The 27272-nt window shown below is 39.8% G+C and overlaps 2 protein-coding genes across 9 annotated transcripts in view; one reads left to right on the top strand and one right to left on the bottom strand.

Annotated features, from left to right (window-relative positions):
• The window catches only part of ANKRD22 (ankyrin repeat domain 22), a 23482-nt gene extending 16848 nt beyond the window's left edge, over positions 1 to 6634 (top strand). Inside the window, exons 3-7 of one of the 5 annotated variants that reach the window (XR_016388111.1) lie at positions 484 to 591; positions 2007 to 2084; positions 3507 to 3605; positions 3876 to 4050; positions 5677 to 6634. Coding sequence is in view for 4 of the 5 variants with exons in the window: in XM_089897892.1 (XP_089754018.1) it covers positions 484 to 591; positions 2007 to 2084; positions 3150 to 3374 (411 nt within the window). In the remaining variant the exon portion in view is untranslated. The other 4 variants (XM_022569413.3, XM_022569414.3, XM_089897892.1 and 1 more) reach the window with 4 other exon arrangements.
• Positions 6264 to 27272, bottom strand: part of LIPM (lipase family member M) — a 23712-nt gene continuing 2703 nt past the window's right edge. The window contains exons 1-9 of one of the 4 annotated variants that reach the window (XM_089897876.1): positions 24337 to 24426; positions 16906 to 16984; positions 16619 to 16817; positions 15129 to 15238; positions 13858 to 13994; positions 13577 to 13723; positions 12202 to 12273; positions 10810 to 10881; positions 6264 to 7213 (exon numbers count right to left, since the gene is read on the bottom strand). In XM_089897876.1, the coding sequence (XP_089754002.1) occupies positions 6968 to 7213; positions 10810 to 10881; positions 12202 to 12273; positions 13577 to 13723; positions 13858 to 13994; positions 15129 to 15238; positions 16619 to 16817; positions 16906 to 16927 (1005 nt within the window). In that variant the 5' untranslated portion in view covers positions 16928 to 16984; positions 24337 to 24426 and the 3' untranslated portion in view covers positions 6264 to 6967. Of the gene's footprint in view, positions 7214 to 10809; positions 10882 to 12201; positions 12274 to 13576; positions 13724 to 13857; positions 13995 to 15128; positions 15239 to 16618; positions 16818 to 16905; positions 16985 to 24336; positions 24455 to 27272 lie in introns of those variants that run through there. The other 3 variants (XM_089897874.1, XM_022569560.3, XM_089897875.1) reach the window with 3 other exon arrangements.

Here is a 27272-nt window from a genome sequence, read left to right as displayed (position 1 = left end):
TGTATTTGAAGAATTAAATTGAGTTATTTCCATTCGTCCGGCACTGCTTGTGTTCATGTAGGAACATGGAAAAATTGCCATGTGGTTAAAATTTTCCTATAAACAAACCACAAAATGAATAATTGTGTACCACAGATGATTAAGGAGTAACTATAGGTTTTCATACTAAATTGTCCTATGTTTATATCTCCATGTATTTTTTTCCCCAAACCAAAATGAATGTGAGAATCTGTCTTTTGATGATTTGTAAAATGTACATTTCACTTGTCTTTCTATGGCCCAACTTTTCCTTTAGACTGTACTGTGTTCAATATTCTGGTCAATGGAATTCTGGGTTTATTAATTAGATTTATTCCACAGAAAGAGATGCCATGGATACCACAAAAATAAAAAGTGTGGACTAAATTTTTTGATAGGGTAATCTAAAAATATGCAATTTAAAACAATATTTATTAATAAATAGTCGTTTTCTTAATTTTTTAGAAACAGAGAACCTGCCTGCATTATGCTGTGAAGAAAAGATTTACCTTCTTTGATTATCTACTCATTATCCTCTTAATGCCTGTCCTGCTTATTGGCTATTTCCTCATGGTGAGCACAACACTCGTGGGAGCAAAAGATAAATGAGTACAAATGAGTAAGAGATCGACAGCATGAGTCATTAAATTTTGCCAAGTTGGTGAGGTGTAAATAAAAAGTAACAAAGTAAGCTCTTCGTTTGTATTCTACAAATGGCATCTCTAACATACATGCAATGCTATGACTGAAGTAAAGCAAGAAGAAAGGTAGCCCGGTAAATCAGTCAATGGTAAAATCATCTGTGCAATGTTTATTAGGAAAAATAAATTAAATTTGTTTAAGAATCTTCTGAAGGAAAAGCAAAAATCCTGAATATTAAAAAGAATCCCCTCCCTACTATTTCTTTCGTTTCTTTAAAATTTATTTATTTATCTATCTATTTATTTATCTATTTATTTATATGGCTGCATTGGTCTTCGCTGCTGCACGCGGGCTTTCTCTAGTTGCGCTGAGTGGGGTCTTCTCTTCACTGAGGTGCGTGGGCTTCTCACTGCAGTGGCTTCTCTTGTTGCGGAGCATGGGCTCTAGGCGCTCGGGCTTCAGTAGTTGTGGCTTGCGGGCTCTAGAGCGCAGGCTCAGTAGCTCACGGGCTTAGTTGTTCCGCGGCATGTGGGATCTTCCTGGATCAGGGCTCCAACCCGTGTCCCCTGCACTGGCAGGCGGATTCTTAACTACTGTGCCACTTATTCCTCTATTGTGAAGAATAAGTCATTAATCCAATAGTGACAGAATACATGTGAAGTTCCTATGAGGTAGTTGGTAGAGAGAGGCGGTCAGTGTTAGGAGAGCCCAGAGGAGAGGGATGTCGCCTGGACAGGTAGGTTAGGGACAGCCTCCTGGAGGGAGAGGGGCCTGGGCTGAGATATTAAAGATGAACTTACCAGGCAAAGAGGAGAGAGGAGGCTTCTAGCAGAAGAAACATTCAGGGCAGCTCTTCTATGGCATGGGGGAGCCTGGTGGGAATGAAAGACTAACCAAGGCCAAGGTGAGCCGGGGCTGTGGGTGAGATGGCTGGGGCCATAAGCAGAGGGAAAAATATATGGCACCTTGTCACAGGCTGAAGACTTTGCTTTAGCCCCCGGAGCAATGGGATGATAGAAGGGTTTTGACCAAGGAAGGGAAAGACCGGCCACTGGACTCCATCCTCAGTAGGATTTGGCAGGAGTGGGGTAGGGCCCCAGATTTTGCATTTTTAGGTCCCAAGGTGCTGATACTGTTACTCCAGGGCCACACTCTGACAACCATGACTTTATATAATTAATATTAAAGAGCAGTGAGGAGGTGGGGAAGAGTTTAAGAAAGATGCATAGACACGTAGGGGTGTTGGGATTAAAATGAAGCCTATTGATTGGAATAGTCCAGACGTAAGAGGGAGACAATGTTTGTAAATAAACCTCTCTTGTTCTTGTGCTTGCTGTTTGCCATAGGTATCAAAGACAAAGCAGAATGAGTCTCTTGTACGAATGCTACTTAACGCTGGTGCCGAAGTTAATGCTACAGATTGTGTAAGTTTATATTTTTAGTCACTTTGAAATAACATTGCAAATGGTATTTGTGGGTAGTGTACTTGTCAACTATAAAGTTGCTCGCTTTATTTTCCGAAACACTTGTACATTTAGTTTCTGCTTCCTTCCCCTCCTTCCTTCTTTCCTTTTTACTGCGTCAGGCAACCTTGATATTGTTTATATTCTGTCACTGAACTCATGGGAATAACATTTTTATTGAATATAGAATATTTTTAAAAGAACTGCCCCACCACTGGTGGGGAGTTAAGAAAAATGCAGGCTCTGATTACAAAATTCCACCGTCAGTAGTTAAGCTGGAGTCAGAATGCCTATGTGTAAACCTAGGCTTGCCACTTTTTACCTATGTGAGTTTTGGCAAGTTTTAAACATACTGGACTCTCGGTTTCCTCATCTGTAAAATGGGAACATCACTAGTCCTTACTTATAGGGATCATACGGTATTTGTTTTTCTCTTTCTGACTTACTTCACTCTGTATGACAGACTCTAGGTCCATCCACCTCACTACAAATAACTCAATTTCGTTTCTTTTTATGGCTGAGTAATATTCCACTGTATATATGTGCCACATCTTCTTTATCCATTCATCTGTCGATGGACACTTAGGTTGCTTCCATGTCCTGGGTATTGTAAATAGAGCTGCAGTGAACATTTTGGTACATGACTCTTTTTGAATTATGGTTTCCTCAGGGTATATGCCCAGTAGTGGGATTACTGGGTCATATGGTAATTCTATTTTTAGTTTTTTAAGGAACCTCCATACTGTTCTCCATAGTGGCTGAATCAATTTACATTCCCACCAACAGTGCAAGAGGGTTCCCTTTTCTCCACACCCTCTCCAGCATTTATTGTTTGTAGATTTTTTAATGATGGCCATTTTGACCGGTGTGAGGTGATACCTCACTGTAGTTTTGATTTGCATTTCTCTAATGATTAATGATGTTGAGCATCCTTTCATGTGTTTGTTGGCAGTCTTATAGGGATCATTATGTGAAGTGTTGGGCAGAGTGCCTGGCACATAGTAAGTGCTCAATGAATCCTAACAGCTGCTGCCTCAGCCAAGATCCCAACCCACTGGTGAGAAGGGCCCCATCTGTAAACTAAGGAAAGATAAGGACAAAGGTCAAAGAGAAATCCAAATGGCAGTAAGAACAGTGACAACAGCAGTACCATCGGCTAACTTCTCCCTGTTTATAAGGTTTTGTCTTCACCTTTGGCCCCAAACCTTTGCACTCATTTTCTTCTCTCAGAAGTTTACTTGCATGAAATAGTTCCACAAAGATGGTTTTCAGACTGTTTGTTTGGCTTAGCTGTACATTACAAAATATGAAAAGTGCTTGCTAAAGAAGCCATATGCTGCAGTGTGTAAGGATTCCAACTGATGTCGATCCTTTGTGTTTCAGTATGGCTGCACTGCGCTACATTATGCCTGCGAAATGAAAAACCAGACTCTCATCCCTCTGCTCCTTGCAGCCCATGCAGACCCCATGATAAAGAACAAGGTAAGGATCTTTGGACCATGGTCTGAGGTTCTTCTATCATCATAACCTTCTAACTTTGGCTTTGTGTTGACATAAATTAATTGTCTCTGAAGTTGTTAAGAGCAAATCAATTGTCCTCATTAAGGAATCAAATTATCCTATTAATGCTAGAACGGAATGACAGTCAACATTGTCTGTCATTCGGTTCTAGCATTAATAGGATGACATTGTCATTGCATTGACATTTGACTTTCTTGGAGATAAATAGCTGTGATTTCTTTTTCTCCTCAGCATGGTGAGAGTTCCCTGGATATTGCACAGAGATTAAAATTTTCCCAGATTGAATTACTGCTAAGGAAAGCGTCATAATCATTATGACCACATATGAAGAAGTACAAAAAGGACTGGATTCTATTTCCATCTTGGACTGTTGGTCTGTGGACCACTCAATCTGGAGGTCACCATGGTATGAGGATAACTATGGTTGCCATGGGTAATGTTTTGGAAGAGCTTTGTATTTCTAATGTTTTTTTTTGCTCAGTGGAGCTCACTGTGGTCAAAATCCTTCTAGAGGAAACACTAAAGCTGTCGGATTCTCCACTGCAGTCAAAAAAGGGTGATGTTTCAAACTCAGTCTCTCCTAAAGGAGAGGATCAGCGTTATCCATGTTATCTGTTTTCAGTTGTGTTGCTCTTATAAAGAGGCTGTCCCATCCATATCCTGCCCCAGGAGAAAAACTGTTCTTCTGAGGCTCCTTTGAGGAAGACTCAAAGCATGCACATCTGTATAGAATGGTGTGCGTATGTGTGCCGGTTTAGAGATTCGTATATAAATATTCCAGCTTCAACAAAATCGTCTATCAGTTGTCACCACAGATATTGGCAAATGCTACAAGTCAGAGCCTTGTTTTCCTTTCCAAGGAGCCAGTGTACCAGCATACCTCTAGATGTTTTGCTATCAATTTACAAATAACAGCCATCTTGATTTTGAAAAACATTATGTAACTGTCAAGTTGTTTATTGAAAAATAGCTTTATGATTCTCTTGTGAATGCAAAGTAGTTACTAATCTTGTTAGTACTGTTTATTTTTTATTCATAAAATTAAAACTATTACTGTAAATTATTTGTATAAAGTAATTCTTTACAAGAAATAGAGCTATATGATGAGGTAGTGTCTGGATTATACTTCTAGAGGAGAGATTGTGAATATCAATATATCTCTCTCAAGTCCTTTGTCAGTGACACAGAGCAGAAATAAGCACATTTAAAAATGACTGAGGGGGCTTCCCTGGTGGCGCAGTGGTTGAGAGTCTGCCTGCCGATGCAGGGAACACGGGTTCGTGCCCCGGTCTGGGAAGATCCAACATGCCGCAGAGCGGCTGGGCCCGTGAGCCATGGCCGCTGAGCCTGCGCGTCCGGAGCCTGTGCTCTGCAACGGGAGAGGCCACAACAGCGAGAGGCCCGCGTACTACAAAAAAAAAAAAAAAAAAAAAAGACTGAGGGCTTCCCGGGTGGCGCAGTGGTTAAGAATCCGCCTGCCAAGTCAGGGGACACAGGTTCGAGCCCTGGTCTGGAAGATCCCACATGCCGTGGAGCAACTAAGTCGGTGCGCCACAACTACTGAGCCTGCGCTCTAGAGCCCGCGAGCCACAACTACTGAAGCCCGTACGCCTAGAGCCCGTGCTCCGCAACAAGAGAAGCCACCTCAGTGAGAAGTCTGCGCACTGCAAGGAAGAGTAGGCCCCGCTCGCTGCAGCTAGAGAAAGCCTGCGCACAGCAACAAAGGCCCAACGCAGCCAAAAATAAATAAATAAATTTATTATTTTTTTAAAAAACAGACTGAATTTTGCAAAGCAAGACTGAATCATGAATATTTTTAGACATGGACTAAGCCACACCATGTGGTAACAAATACAGTCTAAGAATGAAAGATTTACCGTCCTTGAACAGAACAAAGGTCTAATAAAAATCAAATCCAGGAATATTTATTGAACTATGCACAGTGTCTTAAGGCACATATTTTGTGAGGGAAGTAATTGTATGTAGATATAGATTCTGAAGCCCTTAAACATCTCTTTCTACATTATTTAAGATCCATTCGCATTGAACTGAGTTATCAGGTGACTGAGGATTGAAAGAAAAAGCAAGTGAAACGTCACACATCAGTATACTTTCAACACATTGCCAGTATACCTTCAATTTGGTGTCAGAGTTTTGCAAAATTACCATGCCATGTAATTTATAAGTGTTGTCTTTGAAACTGTGTGAAAATTGGACAATTTTCTAAAGAAATAAATCCAGATTTATAAATGAGTTGGGTGATTGTCTAATAGTACCTTTGTCAAGATCAAAGCATAATGTTTTATTATGCTCATGACATTTTAAAACTTTCTTCCCAGCATTTAATTTTTGAAGGCAGAAACCTGGGCCAGACATTTGAAACCAGAAGTTCTCCTAGCGGCAAGCTGTAAACTCTCAAACAAGCTTGGACTAGAACCTAGGTACTGAAATACACATGCATGCTTTACGCAATGCATATTGCATTAATTAGAAAACTCAAAATACCCTACAAAATTATCTTCTCTGACACTCAACTACAAAACTTGGCCTTTTCATCTCTATTTGTACATTGATTTTTCTTTTTCTTTTTTTTTTAAAGATTTTTTTTTTTCATGTGGACCATTTTTAAAGTCTTTATTGAATTTGTTACAATACTGTTTCTGATTAATGCTTCAGTTTCTTGGCTGCGAGGCATGCGGGAGCTTAGCTCCCCGGCCAGGGAATGAACCCGCACCCGTGGCATTGGAAGGCAAAATCTTAACCACTGCACTGCCAGGGAAGTCCCTTCTTTTTCTTTTTTGGTTAAAGCAGCTTGGCTTCCTGAGGTAGTGTTATGTATCTGTAACAATAAGGTGAAAACATCTAGCTTATTTTGTCAAATTCAACAACAATCCAGAGATTTAAGATCTGTGACCCCAATTTGTCATTTTATTTTATTGTTCCAAAAATGTGGCTCGTAGACAAAAAAATAAATGTTTTAAGGAAATTTACCTGAATGACATAAAGAATGTCTAGATAATTTCTAGCTGTCAGGTAAAACCTACCCTTCAAGATGGCAGAACACATAATAGCACATGAAAAGTATGTTCACCCAATGAGTAATTTAATTAATTGAAAATATTAAATGCCAGTTTTAGTGCCAAATGTAGAAAATCTAAAGGAATGTATACTGTATTTCTGCCTTCCCTTCTACTAATATGGTAGGTTTCCAATGCTGGAAATCTTTAAGGTCCTCCATTCATGTACGCCGGCCCCATCTTTCATGAGGTTTTTCCTAAGACTTGTCATTATCAGATGCTTCACAAGCTGACACTGACAGTTCCCTAGGAAATACTTGTGTCTTCCTGCTTCATCAGATGTATTATTTCATTGTACATACGGTGAGGAGCATCCAGACCCCAGATGAAATCCACGTGAGCCCATTCAGGAATGTTCTTATGGTAGATGATGTTGGTCGCCTCGGAGAGCAGTATTCTCACGTCTTCTGGATTTGAAAGCCAGTCCTGACCCCCAGTCCACATTGCTGTAGGGACCGTCATGTCTCTAACTTTGTACCTTGCAGGAGCTGTCTAGAATAAAGGAATAGTTTTTAACTGTAGGTAACATTTGGACTTCCAGACTCATAATTTACTTTTCTAATAAACACAGTAAATATGCCTTGTGTTGTAATGAAAGGTGCGTGGGCACTAAAGCCATATAGAACTGCATTAAGAGTTTCTGCTCCAACCTCTACTTGAAGGAAAAAAATTGACTTAGCCTCACTGAACCTCAGTTTCTTCATCTGCGAAATGGGGATGATATCTGAAATAATTTACTAGATTAAATGAGAAAACATCTCAATTGCCTAGCACTTTAGGCGTTACATGTTCAATTCTTTTCCTTCCTATTAATAAATATTTAACACACAAAGTGCCTTTTAAAAGTTAACGCTCCTATCTTTTTCAAAGATAATTTCACAAAGTTTCATGAGGCCAGATTTGGAGATACTCTACAGAGAAAGGCAAGAGGATGGAACCTACTGAAAAGGACTTGGGTGTTCACAGGGGTTTTCTGTCCTAACAGAAAGCCCTTGGGGCACACCCAGCTTGACTGTGTCTCCAGAAACATGGGGAAGTCAATGGCACTGGAACTCAGGGAGTTGGATCAAGAGGAGATAAAAATTAGATTCGGAGTCCAGTCCCACATCACCCAAAGAAGGTTATCTAGGATTCCTAATTCTTGAGAACTTCCCTTATTCAAACAGATCTGCTAGATCAAGTTGGCTGACTGAGAGCCCTTGAGGTTAACCAACACTCAGAACTTTCAACAGACATGTCGAGGTCCACTTCTCACTCAGAAAATCCACCTGGAAGCCGGGGTTCCAATCCCGGCAGTCCTTGTTTCTCTTTGTGGCTTTTAAGAATTTGAAGTTATAGCATCTGATACTGTGAGTTATAATAAGACATATGTATGTGGTCTTCATCCACATTTGTGGTACAGAGCTCCTAATAACCCTTGGAGTTTCCTAAGTGACAGGAGCCATAAAGGTGTGTTTTGTAACGTTAATGAGGTGATTTTTTGAACAGGATGGGGGCTGAGCTCCAGAAGTGGAGCCAAGCAAGTGATTAGAGAGTTGGAAATTTCAGTCCCATTCATGACCTCTGGAGAGGGGAGATGGGCTGGAGATTGAGTTCAATCGCCAGTGGCCAATGATTTAACCAGTTGGACCTCTCACAAAACCCCAGAAGGACAGGGTTCAGAGCCTCCAGGTTGGTGAACACGTGCAAATGTGGGGAGAGTGGCCCCATGGAGAAGACATGGAAGCTCTGCTCCCCTTCCCTTGCTCAGTGCATCTCTTTTATCTGGCTGATCCTGAGTTATATCCTTTTATAATAAACCAATAATCTAGTAAGTAAAGTGTTCCTCTGAGCCAATCTAGCAAATTAATCAAACCTCAGCCTGAGAAGGGGGTCATGGGAACCTCTGAATTATAGCCAGTGGGTCAGACACACAGGTGACAGCCTGGGCTTGCGATTGGCATCCGAACTGGAGGATAGTCCTGTGGGCCTGAGCCCTCAACCTGTGGAATCTGATGTTATCTCTGGGTAGACAGTGTCAGAATTGAGTTAAACTCTAAGTCACCCACCTGGTGTTGGAGAATTGCTTGTTCATGTGGAGAAACTCCCCTCCACACACATATACTGGAATTTGGTGGTCAGAGTAGAGTAACTTAGATACGAAGTTTTTTATAGAGTAACTTAGATACGAAAGGTTGGAATATTCGATGGAGCCTGTAATATGTTTTTCTCATCTAACAGGTGAAAAGACTGAACTGAATGTCAGGTGTAGCTCTAAGGCTCTGTGAGTCTATGACACCTTTTTGCATGTGTGTTTTCTCTTTCTTTCCATGACCATTTTCTGGCACCTGCTCTGCACAAGTCACTTTCTCTCTAACTCATGACCTTAAATGTTAATAAATTAAATCTTATCTTGGAGCTAAGATGCTTTCTCTAAAGATATATTTTAGGAAACAATGAAGAAGGATCTTAAAAATGTAGCTGGTACCTGTGATTGAGGGTTTGCTATTCAGGGGCATGACAGTGGTCTGTCCAATTTCTGAGACTTTTATATCTAGATATACAGAAGTACATCTACAGAAGTGGATGTTAAGTGTGATATGAGACTCTCAAAGATTAGCCTGTGTGTGTTTTCTGCTCCCTCGAGCTTTATGTGTGTAGTCAATATTTGCTTACATTCTCACACAAGCTAACCAATAATCTTCAGTGAAGGTTTTATGCTTAGAAAAGTTTAATACTCATTTCTAATTCTCCATAACTTTTGTTTTAAATTTTATTCCACAACATTGATTACACACATAGATTTTCTTGGGTAATATTGTTTTATATTTTTCACTTGCAAATTACAGATTCATTAAAAGTGTGACCAGGGAGAACTCTTACATGTAATCTAGTCCAGTAATTTTTATTTTAAAGAGAAAGAGATTGAGCCCTGAAGAATCAAAGCAGCCTAGCCATGATCATACAAATTTGTAGTGCAGAGGCAAAACTAATAGAGTAATTCTCACTTGTCATTAATACTCTTTTTACTGTACCATGAGCCAACCTCACCCCTGCCATCCGCATCTGTGGTTTTCTTCTGTTGTTTTTGTTGTTTTTAATCTTGAAATATCCTCTAGCAGCCACCACAGACTACACCCTTCCCTTCACTAAGTCTACGCATCTTGCTCCTAAGAAGCCCTGTGCCTTGTTCATGGAGGCAGCCTCATCAAAAAAGTTCTCCTACTGCATTATAAAAGTGGTTCTCTTTAACCCTTAAAAGTCTCTTAGCTGGGCTTCCCTGGCAGCTCAGTGGTTGGGAATCTGCCTGCTAAGGCAGGGGACACAGGTTCAAGCCCTGGTCCGGGAAGATCCCACATGCCGTGGAGCAACTAAGCCCGTGCACCACAACTGCTGAGCCTGCCCACCACAACTACTGAGCCTGCGCACCTAGAGCCCGTGATCCGCAACAAGAGAAGCCACCGCAGTGAGAAGCCCACGCACCGCAACAAAGAGTAGCTCCTGCTCATCTCAACTAGAGAAAGCCCTCGAAGAGCAACAAAGACCCAACACAGCCAAAAAAAAAAAAAGTCTCTTGGCTAAGCTTTGAACTTTTCCATTTTCAAATGAAGTCGAACCAGAACTAATTACTTTTTACTTGAATTCTTTCTTTTTCATATTCTTTTCCATTGTATTCCCTGTGCTGTATAGTAGGACACGTTGTTTATCCATGCTATATATAATAGTTTGCATCTGCTAATCCCAAACTCCCAATCTATCCCTCCCCCATCCCCTTCCCCCCTTGGCAACTACAAGTCTCTTCTCTATGTCTGTGAGTCTGTTTCATAGATAAGTTCATTTGTGTCATATTTTAGATTCCACATATAAGTGATATCATATGGTGTTTGTCTTTCTCTTTCTGACGTACTTCACTTAGTATGATAATCTCTATTGTCCATCCATGTTGCTGCAAATGGCATTAGTTCATTCTTTTTTATGCCTGAGTAGTATTCCATTCTACTTGAATTCTTGTATTTTATTCCTATTTCTAGAATAAACGGCCAGTATAACTTCCCTCTCACACATTTCAAAAGGATATATTTTCAGCAGATGGTATTTGCTTTTGTTACCTGATTTCCTTTTTCCAGATTCTTGGTCTCACTACCCCAGTCAAATGCCTGAAGTTCCCCAGAATTCACTGCCTAAAAGGAAACAAAAATTTACAAGACATTCAAATGTGTCACGGGATAACGGTGGGAGGAGAGGTGAAAATGTGCTACCAAGTCTGCAATTGTGAGGGAAGCAGAGAACAAAGGCTGAGGCTGCTCTACGGTTCAACTTTAGGATAATCTTCGGGAGAGTGTAAAGGCAAGAATAAGGTCCTTTCAGGGAGAAAAATGTGCTATAGAAATACTTGACCACCATATTATACAACTCCAAAAAGTGTATCCCCATTGTAGTCTATGTAGGGGGATATCCTGCACAACTCTGTAGGCTACAATAGGAGAGCAACCCCTAGAATTGTGCAACGTGGTGATTCTGGGAGAAGATGACCAACATTTAATCCAGTGTAGAATTCTTGTTTGGTTTTGATTATAAAATCTCTCTCTCTCTCTCTCTCTCTGTGTGTGTGTGTCTCTCTCTCTCTCTCTCTCTCTGTCTCTTTCTCTCTCTTTCACACACGTACTAAAACATAACAATGACATTTGAAGAAAAATTTGACTAGGTTCTAAGTTGTTAGAAAAACAGATAGGACCAATATTTATGATTCATAGGTGTCATCATCACTATGAAAACTTTTTGCTCGAGTTAAAAGTCTCCCACTTCTTTTTTTAACAAAGTTGTAGTTTTAGTAGGCGAGAATCTAAGGTTAGTGATGCTTAGCTCTCTGTCCTATGTACATTCTTATTTCCACAGCCAATTGGGGTCACTCTATAGTATCATCTATAATGAGCAATATTAGGTTCAGTGCTTCATCACATGTGAAAGAATAATTAGCAGTCACATTGTCCTTGAACTAATTCTGAAGGAACCCACCACACAGCGCCTAGAGACAGTTCCTGTGACTGGTAATCAGGACATTCCCTCCTGTGACCTCAGGTGAAATCTGCGGCACAAAGGACTCCTGTGAAAATCTCCTTGGGTAATTAGGTCCACATTTGCATTTTTATGACTACTTGGCCACACTGTCTTGCTGGAAGAGTCGAAAGGAGAATGTGGAAACGTGATCTCCAGCCTCATCTTTGAGATGGCTAAAGACTGAGAAAGGTCTCACTTGAACCATCTGAATTCACACTTTTAAGGTCCACTAGAGATGTCCTAGGGCCAATCCTTTCCTCCCATATCCTGAAAAGTTTCAGTGTTCTAGATCAATTTCACAGTTGAAAAAGCGTTGACAGAATCACAAGTCATCTTGGAATAAATGTGAAATAACCCCTGGGCTGTCCAAAGGGCCTCCTCTAACTATTCCAGGCAAACTGCACAAAGACCCTTAACAAAGACCACAAATTCAGCATCCTTACCTGGCTCCAGTGCAGGATATTTTGCACAGATGTTCCAGCAGGTGTGTGAGCGACATATACATTTGCTCGGCTCTGTAATAAAGCATGAGTAGTTTGTGGGACGTGGAAAAACTCACAAGATGTGCACCTTGTCAAGACCAAATCTACAGGTTATCAGACTAAGAAATGGGAACATCATTAAAGTATCAGCAGTTATCTATGAAACAGGAATATACACATGCACATAAGTAAAAAAATGCCACTAAATGTATCCTATATTCTTCATCAGAGAAAAGCTTCTCATTAGACATCTTGACTTCGTCTTTTAAAAAACTTCCTTAGAGTAATTAAAGATGAAGGCTCAGGAGCTGGGCCTGTATTCAAATCTCACCTTTGCTATATAACTTTTAGGTGAAATTGGGAACATTACTTAATCCACTAAGTCTAATCTATAAAGTGGGAATATTGATAATACCTGTGTCATAGGGTTGTTACGGGGACTAACAGCCTGGCATATAATAAAATGCTTATCAAAAGGTAGCTATTAATCGTATCATTAATTAAAAAAAAATCCTCAGGAATTAAAAACATGCTCCTCCAGCTGTTGGCAGATAGCTCCCTCGCTGTCTGGTGTCCTTGGGGGTATTCCTCCCTCTGCAGAGAGCTGCTCTGCCCAATATCTCCCGATTACTGGTGTTGTCTGCATTAAATGACTAGTTGATATGGGGGTATAAAGACCCAGCCCTCTGATGCTAACTTGGGACAATTCTGAAAGGTCATCCCATTTTCACAGGTCCCTAGAGGATCAACTGAGATTCCCACTGGGACTGCATCACAGCTGGACTTTTTTTTAGTCCACCAAATCCTGTTTCCTTCCCTTCTCTAGATGTTATCCCAAGGACCTAACCCCAAATCATTCTGCACATGAATCTCCATCTCACAGTATGCTTCCTGGGGAACCCACTGTCACACTCACCAAGTCGTAGCTATGCCTTAGCCAAACCGAAACTCCCAGACAGCCTATCACAGGACTTAAGCTACAAACTGGAAGCACCCGGGTAGAAAGAAAAAGTAGGTGACGCATGGCAGTTTTCTCTTTTGACTTCTGGGTTCTAATCATATTTTTTTGCATCTGTTGATTCACTGTAGTAAAGCTGCTTTCAGACCTCTTCGATCTTTAATCTATGAAGTTAATGTGTAGTCATGCCCTTGTGTTAACCTTGACTCAGACCATGTTGAAGCATTTTCCACATATTATTACGATTTGAAGAAAACGGAGTTTCTTGAAGTATCGTTTCTCTAAGTCTTCCCTGGCATTAGCTCACCCTCAAGGAGTGAGACTAATAACTCCTCACTTTGCTTTGGGACAGTGAGAATTCACTAGGCTCTCACTTACCATGTTCATGTTGTTCGTGTTAAATCCTCCCAGGAGTAACATGATGTTGCTACAGATCTGATCAATAATCACCTGGCCGCAAAGGTAAATAACAAACAGTCTGAGAAATCTGGTCTGGTAGAGAAATTCTTTTTTACCAAACAATCCCTGTAAAAATATGAAATGGAATAGTCATTACATTACAGTCAAAAGAAGTGTCTCTAATGTAAAAGTGTATGTCTTAGCAAATGGGTTGGAAAACTCTTGTGCATAGACAAGGAATTTTCTGAGGAGTCACACACCTTGATCATCACATCTGGCAGCAACAAAAATTTGGCCCCAGGGCTTTTTGCATGTTTAACAGTAGCTATGGGTGCTAAAGCAAAATACATTCTTATTTTCTGAGCCAGCTCTGGCATGGTGGAAAATGCAATAAAGCCTGCAAAAGAGAAATATGTCAGCATGGATATTGAATATCCTAGAACTAATAAAGTGTTTATTTTACTTTTATCAAGATATTTCAGCAATTACATGTGACTGTGTTTTAGCTCTCCTGTGAAATTATAAGTTCCTTGACAGGGAAAAGCAACAGCAGCAACAAATGCTCTGTGTTCCCTCTGACATTTAGATACTTGTTGCCCAGTACTAGGTTCTCAGTGAATTATTAAATTAAATTAGTGAGTCCAATAACATGGACTTTGAGAGGTAACTATATGTTAGACACTTTGCAGGAGACTTTCTCGGTTCTTGTTTAATTCTCAGATTCTTGGGGGTATTTTTTTTTTTGCAGTACGCGGGCCTCTCACTGTTGTGGCCTCTCCCGTTGCGGAGCACAGGCTCCGGACGCGCAGGCCCAGCGGCCATGGCTCACGGGCCCAGCCGCTCCGCAGCATGTGGGATCTTCCCGGACCGGGGCACGAACCCGTGTCCCCTGCATCAGCAGGCGGATTCTCAACCACTGCGCCACCAGGGAAGCCCCTTCGGGGTATTTTTAATAAATCTTTACAGTGAGAGAAATCGAGAGTTAAAGAAATAGTCTTGTTTATTGATAAGAAGCACGTTCTGTAACGTAATGGGTGTTGAGATAGCAGAGTTTTGCTTGTTTTTCTGGATCTCTAACTTTTCCGGAACCCAAATTGGAACATAATCTAGTGGACAAGTTGTCTAATGAACTGGATTCCAACTCTTATTTCTGCCATAGACTAGGTATGGGACACTGGTTAAGTCTAGGTATAGGTTTCTATACCTGTAAAATAGAGACTAATTCTCCCAATTACAAAGGGACAATCTCTTTGGAGCCTTTGGGAGGAAAAGGCTATCATATACAGCCAGGGCATGCCCACTATATTTGAAATACTATGTGTCTATTTCAAAAGAGCCTGTATACTCTCTGTTTAAGCTGATATTTGCAGGTTGTGGAGAAGGGTGGGCAGAGAGAAACTAGAATCCCGTGACCCTGAAGCGGAGAGGGCCAGATCAGAGAGAAGTGTGCGATGCCTGATCCCAGGCTTGGCTGTGCGCCATTTGCTCACATTTCTTCTGAGTATACAAACCTGATTTTTTTGGAACCTACCCATGGTGGTACCCTGTGAATAGCCGACATAATAGATATTTTCCTGGCCCGTTTTCTGCAAAATAAAGTCTATGACTGCAGGAAGGTCAAACCTAGCCATCTCATCATAACTACAAGGGGAAAAGACAAAGTTATATGAAAAATTATAATCAGAACAAACAAAAGCAGCCCCCGTGGTTTACAAACAATGCCTTGAATTGTTGACCCCATCAGCTTGTTACTGTGCCCCTTACAAGACTCAGAATGGACTTGTTTCAAACCTGTGATGCATGGGTGCCTCTGGGGTCACAGGCTGTTAGCAGACTGTTGTTTTCTCTAGGTATTATCATAGAGAAATAACCATCTTAATGAACATTTAGTAAGCATAAGCTCCACCTGCTGGTGGAGGTGTCCTCTTATTCTATTAGCAGAACAGCACAGGGCCATTCAGATTCTTTAGATGAAAAGTATTAAAGATGCTGCAGGGGTCTTTCTCTGGTGAAATGGATAAAGAGAAAGTTGAATATCAATAGTTAATTTAAATAAAAACACTAAAAAACTTTTGTAAGAGTGTGAGAGATGTGTTAATCAAATTGATGGTCCCTAAGGCTTATTAGTTCCTCGTATATTTTTAATACTGCCTGGCCTCGTCTCCTTCTGGGGGTACTAGTCCTTTCCTTGTCATCACTCAGGGAAGAGTTAGTCCCAGGATATTCATCTGAAAGGAAAGGAACCTACACTTCTCCCATTCCAGTCTCAATCACCTAACACCAACCACTATTCTCATCCCATTCACCAGACTAGCCTTCTACTTGGGGAACCCAATTTACATAATCCAAAGAATCACTAGTCAGTTAAGCCAATTGGGAGATATTATGTTGGGATACTGATGAGCCAACCAAAGTAAAGTATCTACATACCAGAAGCCATAATTCTTTTTTTTTTAACATCTTTATTGGAGTATAATTGCTTTACAATGGTGTGTTAGTTTCTGCTTTATAACAAAGTGAATCAGTTATACATATACATATATCCCCATATCTCCTCCCTCTTGCATCTCCCTCCCTCCCACCTCCCTATCCCACCCCTCTAGGTGGTCACAAAGCATCGAGCTGATCTCCCTGTGCTATGCGGCTGCTTCCCACTAGCTATCTATTTTACGTTTGGTAGTGTATATATGTCCGTGCCACTCTCTCACTTTGTCCCAGCTTACACTTCCCCCTCCCCATATCCTCAAGTCCATGCTCTAGTAGGTCTGTGTCTTTATTCCCGTCTTACCCCTAGGTTCTTCACGACATTCTTTCTTTTTTCTTAGATTCCATATATATGTGTTAGCATATGGTATTTGTCTTTCTCCTTCTGACTTACTTCACTCTGTATGACAGACTCTAGGTCTATCCACCTCACTACAAATAGCTCAATTTCATTTCTTTTTATCAGAAGCCATAATTCTTTACCCAGTTCTCCCAAAGACATCCATGTCCACCTCCACTCTCAAGATTTTCATATACCTGAAAGCCCAGAACTCATCTTGGTCTACGGAGAGGGTCTTGTGTTTCCGAGACCAGGTGTTTCCCCTGCTGTTCCCTAGCCACACATCAAAACCCGCATCTGCCAGAATGAAGCCCAGGCTGTTGTTGGGCAGGTTGGAAATCCAGCTGCTAGCATCTCCAAGCAGGCCATGCTGCAGTAACACCACAGGCCTGGGACCTACAAAGAAGTGAATTTCAACAGCGTGAAATATTCTATGCCTTTCTCGTTATCCCTTAAGGTGCGAAAGATTTCAAGTTAGACAAACCTGTGTTCGAATCTTGATTCATCTGCTTGCTAGCTTGATTATCTGGGCCAGTTACTTAACCTTTCTGTGCCTTGATTGCCTCGTGAAAAAAATAGTATTTTTGTTATGATTAAATAAAATAATACACAAGAAGCAGATGGCACAATGTATGGACACCAAGGGGGGAAGCGGGGGTGGGAGTGGTGGTGGTGGTGGTGGTGGGATGAATTGGGATATTGGGATTGATGTATATACACTAACATGTATAAGATAGATAAGTAATAAGAACCTGCTGTATAAAAAATAATAAAATTCAAAAAAAAAAGAAGCAGATGGCACAATGCCTGGCACAGAGAAAGAATCAATAAAGTTTGGCCTCTATTGGTGCTTTTGTGTAGTTATTATTATTACTAGACATGTCTGGGATCAGAGAAAATTGGAAGTGCCCCAGGAGGTAGTATAATATAATGATTAAGATAATTATATATAATAATCATAGCTACTATATATTAATAAAAAGAAATTATGTTATTATATATTAATATATTATTTATATATTATAGAATTATACATGAATATACGTGTATATATTAATGTTACAATATAAATAATATATACTATATAACATTTCTATTAACATAAAATTAATATACAATACAAAATTAATATATATTATATAGTATTATAGAGTATATATACTTATTGACATACTGTTAATATACACACATATATACACACTTATAAAAATACATATATACACAAATATATTTAATATATTATATATTTGCTATATTAATAATAAATAAACATATATTATATATAATTATTAATATTGCCATATATACACAGATATGTGTATATATATGTGTGTGTATATATATTACCACATATATACATATATCTGTGTATATATGTTAATATTACCATATATATACATATATATGTGTTTGAGTGTATACATATATATGTGTGTGTATATATATATGTATATATATGTAATGGTTTGATGATTACAGGCCCTCATGTGAAAAGGACCCACAAGCCAACCTGATAAAATAAAAGTTTAAAAAGTATTATTTTTTTTTTAAATTATTTATTTTGTTTTTGGCTGTGTTGAGTCTTCATTGCCGCACATGGGCTTTCTCTAGTTGCGGCGAGTTGGGACTACTCTTTGTTGTGACGTGCAGGCTTCAAACTGCGGTGGCTTCTCTTGTTGCAGATCACGGGCTCTAGGCGCAAGGGCTTCAGTAGTTGTGGCTCGCAGGCTCAGTAGCTGTGACTCACAGGCTCTAGAGCACAGGCTCAGTAGTTGTGGCGCATGGGCTTAGTTGCTCCGCGGCATGTGGGATCTTCCAGGACCAGAGCTCAAACCCATGTCCCCTGCATTGGCAGGAGGATTCTTAACCACTGCGACACCAGACAAGTACCTAAAAAGTCTTTTGTCACAAGCTTATAGACATCTTTCAGTTGTTTTCAGGATGAATTTCACTGGCCCTCTTTTTTTTTTAACATCTTTATTGGAGTATAATTGCTTTACAATGTTGTGTTAGTTCCTGCTATATAACAGAGTGAATCAGCTATACATATATCCCCATATCCCCTCCCTCTTGCGTCTTCCTCCAACCCTCCCTATCCCACCCCTCTAAGTGGTCACAAAGCACCGAGCTGATCTCCCTGTGCTATGTGGCTGCTTCCCACTAGCTATCTAGTTTACATTTGGTAGTATATATATGTCCATGTCACTCTCTCACTTCGTGCCAGCTTACACTTGCCCTTTCCCATGCCCTCAAGTCCATTCTCTACATCTGTGTCTTTATTCCCGTCCCACCCCTAGGTTCTTTAGAACCTTTTTTTTTTAGATTCCATATATATGTGTTAGCATATGGTATTTGTTTTTCTCTTTCTGATTTACTTCACTCTGTACGAAAGTCTCTAGGTCCATCCACCTCACTACATAAAACTCAAGTTCGTTTCTTTTTATGGCTGAGTAATATTCCATTGTATGTATGTGAGCATCTTCTTTATCCATTCATCTGTTGATGGACACTTAGGTTGCTTCCATGTCCTGGCTATTGTAAATAGTGCTGCAATGAACACTGTGGTACATGACTCTTTTTTTTTTTTTTTTTTTTGTGGTACACGGGCCTCTCACTGTTGTGGCCTCTTCCATTGTGCAGCACAGGCTCCAGACGTGCAGGCTCAGCAGCCATGGCTCATGGGCCTAGTTGCTCCGCGGCATGTGGGATCTTCCCAGACCGGGGCACGAACCCATGTCCCCTGCATCGGCAGGCGGACTCTCAACCACTGCACCACCAGGGAAGCCCCATGACTCTTTTTGAATTATGGTTTTCTCAGGGTGTATGCCCAGTAGTGGGATTTCTGGGTCATATGGTAGTTCTATTTTTAGTTTTTTAAGGAACCTCCGTACTGTTCTCCATAGTGGCTGTATCAATTTACATTCCTACCAGCAGTGCAAGAGGGTTCCCTTTTCTCCACACCCTCTCCAGCATTTATTGTTTGTAGATTTTTTGATGATGGCCATTCTGACCTGTGTGAGGTGATACCTCATTGTAGTTTTGACTTGCATATCTCCAATGATTAGTGATGTTGAGCATCTTTTCACGTATTTGTTGGCCATCTGTATGTCTTCTTTGGAGAAATGTCTATTTAGGTCTTCTTCCCATTTTTGGATTGGGTTGTTTGTTTTTTGATATGGAGCTGCATGAGCTGCTTGTATATTTTGGAGATTAATCCTTTGTCAGTTGCTTTTTTTGCAAATATTCTCTCCCATTCTGGGGGTTGTCTTTTATTCTTCTTTATGATTTCCTTTGCTGTGCAAAAGCTTTTAAGTTTCATTAGGTCCCATTTGTTTATTTTTGTCTGTATTTCCATTTCTCTAGGAGGTGGGTCAAAAAGAATCTTGCTCTGATTTATGTCATAGAGTGTTCTGCCTATGTTTTCCTCTAAGAGTTTTATAGTGTCTGGCCTTACATTTAGGTCTTTAATCCATTTTGAGTTTATTTTTGTGTATGGTGTTAGGGAGTATTCTAATTTCATTCTTTTACATGTAGCTGTCCAGTTTTTCCAGCACCACTTATTGAAATGGCTGCCTTTTCTCCATTGTATATTCTTGCCTCCTTTATCAAAGATAAGGTGACCATATGTATGTGGGTTTTTCTCTGGGCTTTCTATCTTGATCCACTGATCTGTATTTCTGTTTTTGTACTAGTACCATACTGTCTTGATTACTGTAGCTTCACAGTATGGTCTGAAGTCAGGGAGCCTGATTCCTCCAGCTCTGTTTTTCTTTCTCAATTGCTTTGGTTATTCATGGTCTTTTGTGTTTCCATACAAATTGTGAAATTTTTTGTTCTAGTTCTGTGAAAAATGCCATTGGTAGTTTGATAGGGATTGAGTTGAAACTGTAGATTGCTTTGGGAAGTATAGTCATTTTCACAATGTTGATTCTTCAAATCCAAGAATATGGTATATCTATCCATCTGTTTCTATCTTCTTTAATTTCTTTCATCAGTGTCTTATAGTTTTCTGCATACAGGTCTTTTGTCTCCTTCAGTAGGTAGGTATTTTTTTTTTGTTGTTGCAATAGTAAATGGGAGTGTTTCCTTAATTTCTCTTTCAGATTTTTCATCATTAGTGTATAGGAATGCAAGAGATTTCTCTGCATTAATTTTGTATCCTGCTACTTTACCAAATTCATTGATTAGGTCTAGTAGTTTTCTGGTAGAGTCTTTAGGATTCTCTATGTATAGTATCATGTCATCTGCAAACAGTGACAGCTTTACTTCTTCTTTTCCCATTTGGATTCCCTTTATTTCTTTTTATTCTCTGATTGCTGTGGCTAAAACCTCCAAAACTATGTTGAATAACAGTGGTGAGAGTGGGCAGCCATGTCTTGTTCCTGATCTTAGTGGAAAGTGTTTCAGTTTTTCACCACTGAGAACGATGTTGGCTGTGGGTTTGTCAGATATGGCCTTTATCATGCTGAGGTAAGTTCCCTTTACGCCTACTTTTGGAGAGTTTTTATCATAAATGGGTACTGAATTTTGTCAAAAGCTTTTTCTGCATTTATTGAGATGATATATGGTTTTTATCCTTCACTTTGTTAATATGGTGTATCACATTGATTGATTTGCATATATTGAAGAATCCTTGCATTCCTGGGAGAAACCCCACTTGATCATGATGTATGATCCTTTTAATGTGCTGTTGGATTCTGTTTGCTAGTATTTTGTTGAGGATTTTTGTATCTATGTTCATCAGTGATATTGGCATGTAGAAAGCTGGAGTAGCAATTCCCATATCAGATGAAATAGACTTTAAAATAAAGACTATTACAAGAGACAAAGAAAGACACTATGTAATGATCAAGGGATCAATCCAAGAAGAAGATATAGCAAATGTAAATATTTATGCACCCAACATAGGAACACCTCAATACATAAGGCAAATGCTAACAGCCATAAAAGGGGAATCGACAGTAACACAATCATAGTAGGAGACTTTAACACCTCACTTACACCAATGGACAGATCATCCAAAATGAAAATAAATAAGGAAACACAAGCTTTAAAGGACACATTAAACAAGATGGACTTAATTGATATTTATAGTACATTCCATCCAAAAATGACAGAATTCAATTTCTTCTTAAGTGCTCATGGAACATTCTCCAGGATAGATCATATCTTGGGTCACAAATCAAGCCTCGGTAAATTTAAGAAAATTCAAATTGTATCAAGCATTTTTTCCAACCACAATGCCATGACAGTAGCTATCAATAACAGGAAAAAAAACTGTAAAAAATACAAACACATGGAGGCTAAAAATTATGCTACTAAATAACCAAGAGATCACTGAAGAAATCAAAGAGGAAATCAAAAAATACCTAGAAACAGATGACAATGGAAACACGACGACCCAAATCCTATGGAATGTAGCAAAAGCAGTTCTAAGAGGGAAGTTTATAGCAATACAATCCTACCTCAAGAAACAAGAAAAATCTCAAGTAAACAACCTAACCTTATACCTAAAGCAATTAGAGAAAGAAGAGCAAAAAAAAACCCCCAAAGTCAGCAGAAGAAAAGAAATAATAAAAATCAGATCAGAAATAAATGAAAAAGAAATGAAGGAAATTATAGCAAAGATCAATAAAACTAAAAGCTGGTTCTTTGAGAAGATAAACAAAATTGATAAACCATTAGCCAGATTCATCAAGAAAAAAAGGGAAAAGACTCAAATCAACAGAATTAGAAATGAAAAAGGAGAAGTAACAACTGACACTGCAGAAATACAAAGGGTCATGAGAGATTACTACAAGCAACTCTATGCCAATAAAATGGACAACCTGGAAGAAATGGACAAATTCTTAGAAAAGCACAACCTTCCAAGACTGAACCAGGAAGAAATAGAAAATATAAACAGACCAATCACCAGCACTGAAATTGAAACTGTGATTAAAAATCTTCCAACAAACAAAAGCCCAGGACCAGATGGCTTCACAGGCAAATTCTATCAAACATTTAGAGAAGAGCTAACACCCATCCTTCTCAAACTCTTCCAAAATATTGCAGAGGGAGGAACACTCCCAAACTCATTCTACGAGGCCCCCATCACCCTGATACCAAAACCAGACAAAGATGTTACAAAAAAAGAAAACATTGGCCCTCTTTTTGAAGAGATGGTTAGAAATCTTTTTTTCCTTCATGGCTGGGAGATTTCTTCCTTAAAGAGGCCAACGGGTGCTGCAAGAACAACATCAGACACTAGAGGGGAGTATTCGGCACCGACTGGACCTTAAAGGCTGATATCTTGAACTCCAATCGCCTGGGCAATGAGTGAACAGTCTAAATAAACAGGACGTGAGAAAACAAAACTCCTTCCATGAATAGGCGCTGCAGGTGACCCCTAAGCTTATGAACTGCCACAGTCTTCCGATTTGTGGAGCTTAGTGAGAAAGTTCTCTCTGTGTCTCCAGGCTATACATGTACTTATATAAAATTCATTCATTCATTCCACATATATTTATTGGCACCTGCAATGTGCTTGGCACTCTTTTAGGTACTTTTTATAGCCTTGAACAAAATCGATAAATTTTCTGTGCCTTCTGAGTTTACATTCTGGTTGGGAGAGACAGATAATAAACAAACAAGCAAATATCTATCATATCAGTGGTGCTATAAGGAAAATTAAGCAGGATTAGGGGCTAAATTTCAGTAGTTGGCAAGGGCTTACAATTTTGAATAGGGTGGTCGAAGGAAGAATGGGAAAGAGAAGGCCTGAAAGAGGGGCCAAGGCAAACTGCGTGGATATCTGATGAAACAGTGGTGCAAAAGGAGAACTGCAAGTTCAAAGGCACTGAGATAAGGGCATGCTGGACATATATAAGGCATGGCTGTTCAGCTGGTGTAAAAATAGCTGGTTTTCAAAAAGCTGCACAAATATAAATTGGAATAAAATAGAACCCTGCAGCTTCTTTATACCAAAGCCCAATAGCATTCACCCAGCATTTTCTGGTCCTAGGTAAGAGCATGGGCTACACTGGCTGACAAATCTTAATTTGAGTGCAGATTTTGCAGCATACTAGCAAGGACTAGCAAAGACTCTCTGGGCAAGTTACTTAACTTCTGTGAGTGGCAGTTTCTCAGTATTATTGTGAAACTTATATGAGACTAACACAAATAAAGCACTTAGCACTGTACCTGGCATACAGAAAGAAAGCAATAAAGAATTACATTATCTGTACACATGACAGATAATGTAGTTGCTGCTATAAACATAGAGCTAGAGTATTAAAAGGAATAGAGCCAAATAGAGATGAAGGATGGGCAATAGTGTACTATTACACTTTAATAGTAATGAAGGTGAATTTCTTAAAAGCCAACAATAGCCAAAAATCCCATACAGGAAAAAAAAAAGGATTATATGGAAACATGTACCAAAAGTTTTAAATGTACACATAGTGCCCAATTCTTTAAAAGACTTTAGTGAAAAGCTGGGCAATGTCTTAAATATTCAAAGGGCTGTCTGGATGGGGAATATAGAGTGTGCTAGGGTGGGCGTCAGATGCCATGGCAGAGTCTGCATTCTTCATGAGCAAGGAAGGGTTGGCGTCATCTGCTTAAGAGATCATCAGTGGATATTCTAGAATATCTATATTGGAGGGGTTTGGGGAATGAATTAAATACTAGAAGGGATCAAGAAATGAACTTTTCTTGAAGGTGTTTTTTGAAAAGCAAACACTATGTTTATTTGAAATAATTGGGGATAGGGCAGTGGTGATGGGGACGGTGATGTAGCTGAAGGCATCTTTTGGCTGGAACAATGGGCCCAGTCTGTACCAAGAGCCCAGGCTCCCTCTACACACTCAAATCACAAGGAAGTGTTTAATGTAGGAAGGATTGCTATGTTGGGGTAACGTAGGGTGAACCATACCTGTCTTCTTAAGTTGCACTAGGCCCTGAGGAATCCTGTTAACAGAAAGGATATACCCATCTTCTGTTGCAACTTCATACTCCTCACAGGGATAACCTTTATGTTGGATGATTTCACTCTATGGAAAAAACACAATTTTTTTTTGAGTTCAGTTCTGTATGGTTATGTTCTCAATGATTATAAGGTAATTCCTTGCTTTTCACCAGCTAATTATGTTATTGTAAAAAAAATTAGCAAACCTTCTCCAGTGCTCATTTTCTTTATCTTTAATGTAGAGATTGAACTAGAAGGGTAGTTCTTAATGTGGGCTCTGGACCGAGAGCATAGCATCACTTGGGCACTTGGTAACAATAGCGAATGGTCAGTCTCCACTCAAACCTATTGAATTGGGAACTCTGGGGCTGGGGCCCAGCAATTTGTGTCTTAACAAGCTCCTTAGAAAATTCTGATGCACTCTAATATTTGAGAACCACTGGAAAAGAACACTGATTCCAAAACCTGGGTGTGTCAGAAACATCTGGGACACTTAAACATAAATATTCCTGGGCCCACTTCGGGTTAGGAATCAGGGAATTCCAGTGCAGCCAGTGGGACAGGACAGCTTATGAGAACCCCTGGTCCATGTATTCCCTAAGGTTCTTTTCAGCTCTAAAACCACAGACTCAAGAGCAGTAGAGTCATTCCTCAGTATCTGTGAGGAATTGGTTCCAAGACACCCCATAGATACCAACATCTGAGGATGGTCAAGTCCCTTACATAAAATGGGGTAGTATGTCAGTCCTCCGTATTGGCGAATTCCGCATCCACGGATATGGAGGGTTGACTGTAGTTCTTAACACTTTTAGGTTAAGGATCCCTCAGTGAATTTGAGGAAAATATAGAAATGGATATACACATGGACACACCATATACTTTCAGGGGTTTCAGATTTCCTGTTTCCTATACATGGACTCCTGGTTAAGGACCCCTACTCCATACAGTTGTTACATACAGAAACTCTTTGTAAAATATAAAGCTGCTGGTCTTCCCTGGTGGTACAGTGGGTGAGAGTCCGCCTGCCAATGCAGGGAACATGAGTTCGTGCCCCGGTCCGGGAAGATCCCACACGCCGAGGAGCGGCTGGGCCTGTGAGCCATGGCCTCTGAGCCTGTGCATCCGGAGCCTGTGCTCCGCAACGGGAGAGGCCACAACAGTGAGAGGCCCATGTACCATAAAAAAAATAATAATAATAAATTATATATATATATATATATATATATATATAAAGCTGCTGAGATCTCCTCAGTATCCTCAGTTTCTACCTACTGTAGTTACTTAGAGAAGGAGGGAATTATTTCTATTAGCTGCTGCTTTTAAAGGAACAAAGGAGGAGAAAGCTAAATGTCCAGTGTAGTATACAAGACAAAAGGGCATAATAGTTAAGAGAAAGGCCCTGGGGTCCCACTGCTTGGGTTTTTAAATCCTGGCTCTCACACTAATGCATAAACTAACTGTGTGATCTTAGGAAATTTAGTTAACTTGTCCCTATTCCTCAGTTTATTCGTCTGTAAATTAGGTATACCAGTGGTTTATACTCCTTGGGATTATTGCAAAGAATGTAAAAAGATAATGCACATATGACAGTAACAAGATTGGCTGGCACATAGTAGGGACTCAAGGAGCATTAGCTACTACTATATTAAAAATCACCCCCACCCTCCCTTTCAAGTAACTCCTATTCACCTTTCAGAATTCAGGTTAAGAAACCTTTCTTCAGAAAAACTTTCCTAAATTCCCTAAGTCCCCCTATTTTATGTTTTCTCCTTTGATTTCACTTCTCTTGTGATTAGTTTTGAGTGATTAGGAATTGAGTGTCTGTCTTCTCTGCTGGATTGTAAACTCCATGAAATCAGGGCACTTCGATCTCTCTGTAACCTCAGTGCATAACACAGTATCAGGGCCAAATAGGTGCTCAACTAACACTAGCTAGAAAAATACCTGAATGAGGACAGTTGTATACCAAAATACAGAATAAATTATATCCATATATATTAGTACTCAGAATCAAACCCATTCAGGCTCTGAAGCACTTTTTATTCTACTTCATTTAATTTATATGAGAGATTACAAGAATTTTCTATCTTACTTTGCCTCTCCATGTATGACTGCTAAATAGCAGAGTCCAATTCATTGGATTTTAGTCTTAGAGCTCCTGAAGCCCAAACAGTGTGTAAGTGCTGGCCACACCCAGTGGGTGAGGCCCAGGGAGATTGGCTCTACCTACAACTAAACAGATCCCCTTCACTTAACGACCTAGAGGAATTTGTATGGGAACTTCTCAGGGCCAGAAGGATGACCCTTAAGGATCTACACCAATTTGCTAAGTATCTGGACAAACCATCAAAAGACAGTCAATAGTTGGAATGGTCAAAAGAAACCTGATATTTGGCATTCATGTAGATTCAGAATATTTCTATAGCCTGTCAGAGTTTTAGAATTCATTCAAGGAGGCTTCTGTAAACAAGGTCTTAAATCTGTATAAAAGCATGCTAAATCTATGATAAACGTATGGAGCATGAACATTGCACACAATCACCTCACCCAGCTGGAGGTAGCCTCTCCTTCCCTGGGAGCGTTTATTGCATAGTTGTCACAATTATGAGCTTTGTGTTCTGGCAGACCCGGATTTAAATTCTAGCTCTACCACCTACCAGGGGTGTGGCCTGATTTGAGTTGTTTAACCTCTTTAATCTCAGTTCCTTGATTGGAAAAATGAGTATGGTCCTATCTATGGAATAGGGCAGTGAAGATAAAATCAAAAGCTTTTTCTGACCTATTGAGATGATCAAAAAAAAAAAAAAAGAGAGAGATAAAATCAAACAGTATCTCTACAGCTTTCATCACAATGTCTGCTATAGGATAAATATTACTATATGGTGGACATTGTTAAAATTCAA

Source organism: Delphinapterus leucas, chromosome 16 (genome assembly GCF_059928025.1).
Source record: "Delphinapterus leucas isolate spDelLeu-1000000601 "Yukka" chromosome 16, BTC_Dleu_Yukka2, whole genome shotgun sequence".
Classification (NCBI taxonomy): Eukaryota; Metazoa; Chordata; class Mammalia; order Artiodactyla; family Monodontidae; genus Delphinapterus; species Delphinapterus leucas.
The sequence above is the reverse complement of the archived record's forward strand: the minus strand, read 5'-3'. Positions and strand labels throughout refer to the sequence as shown.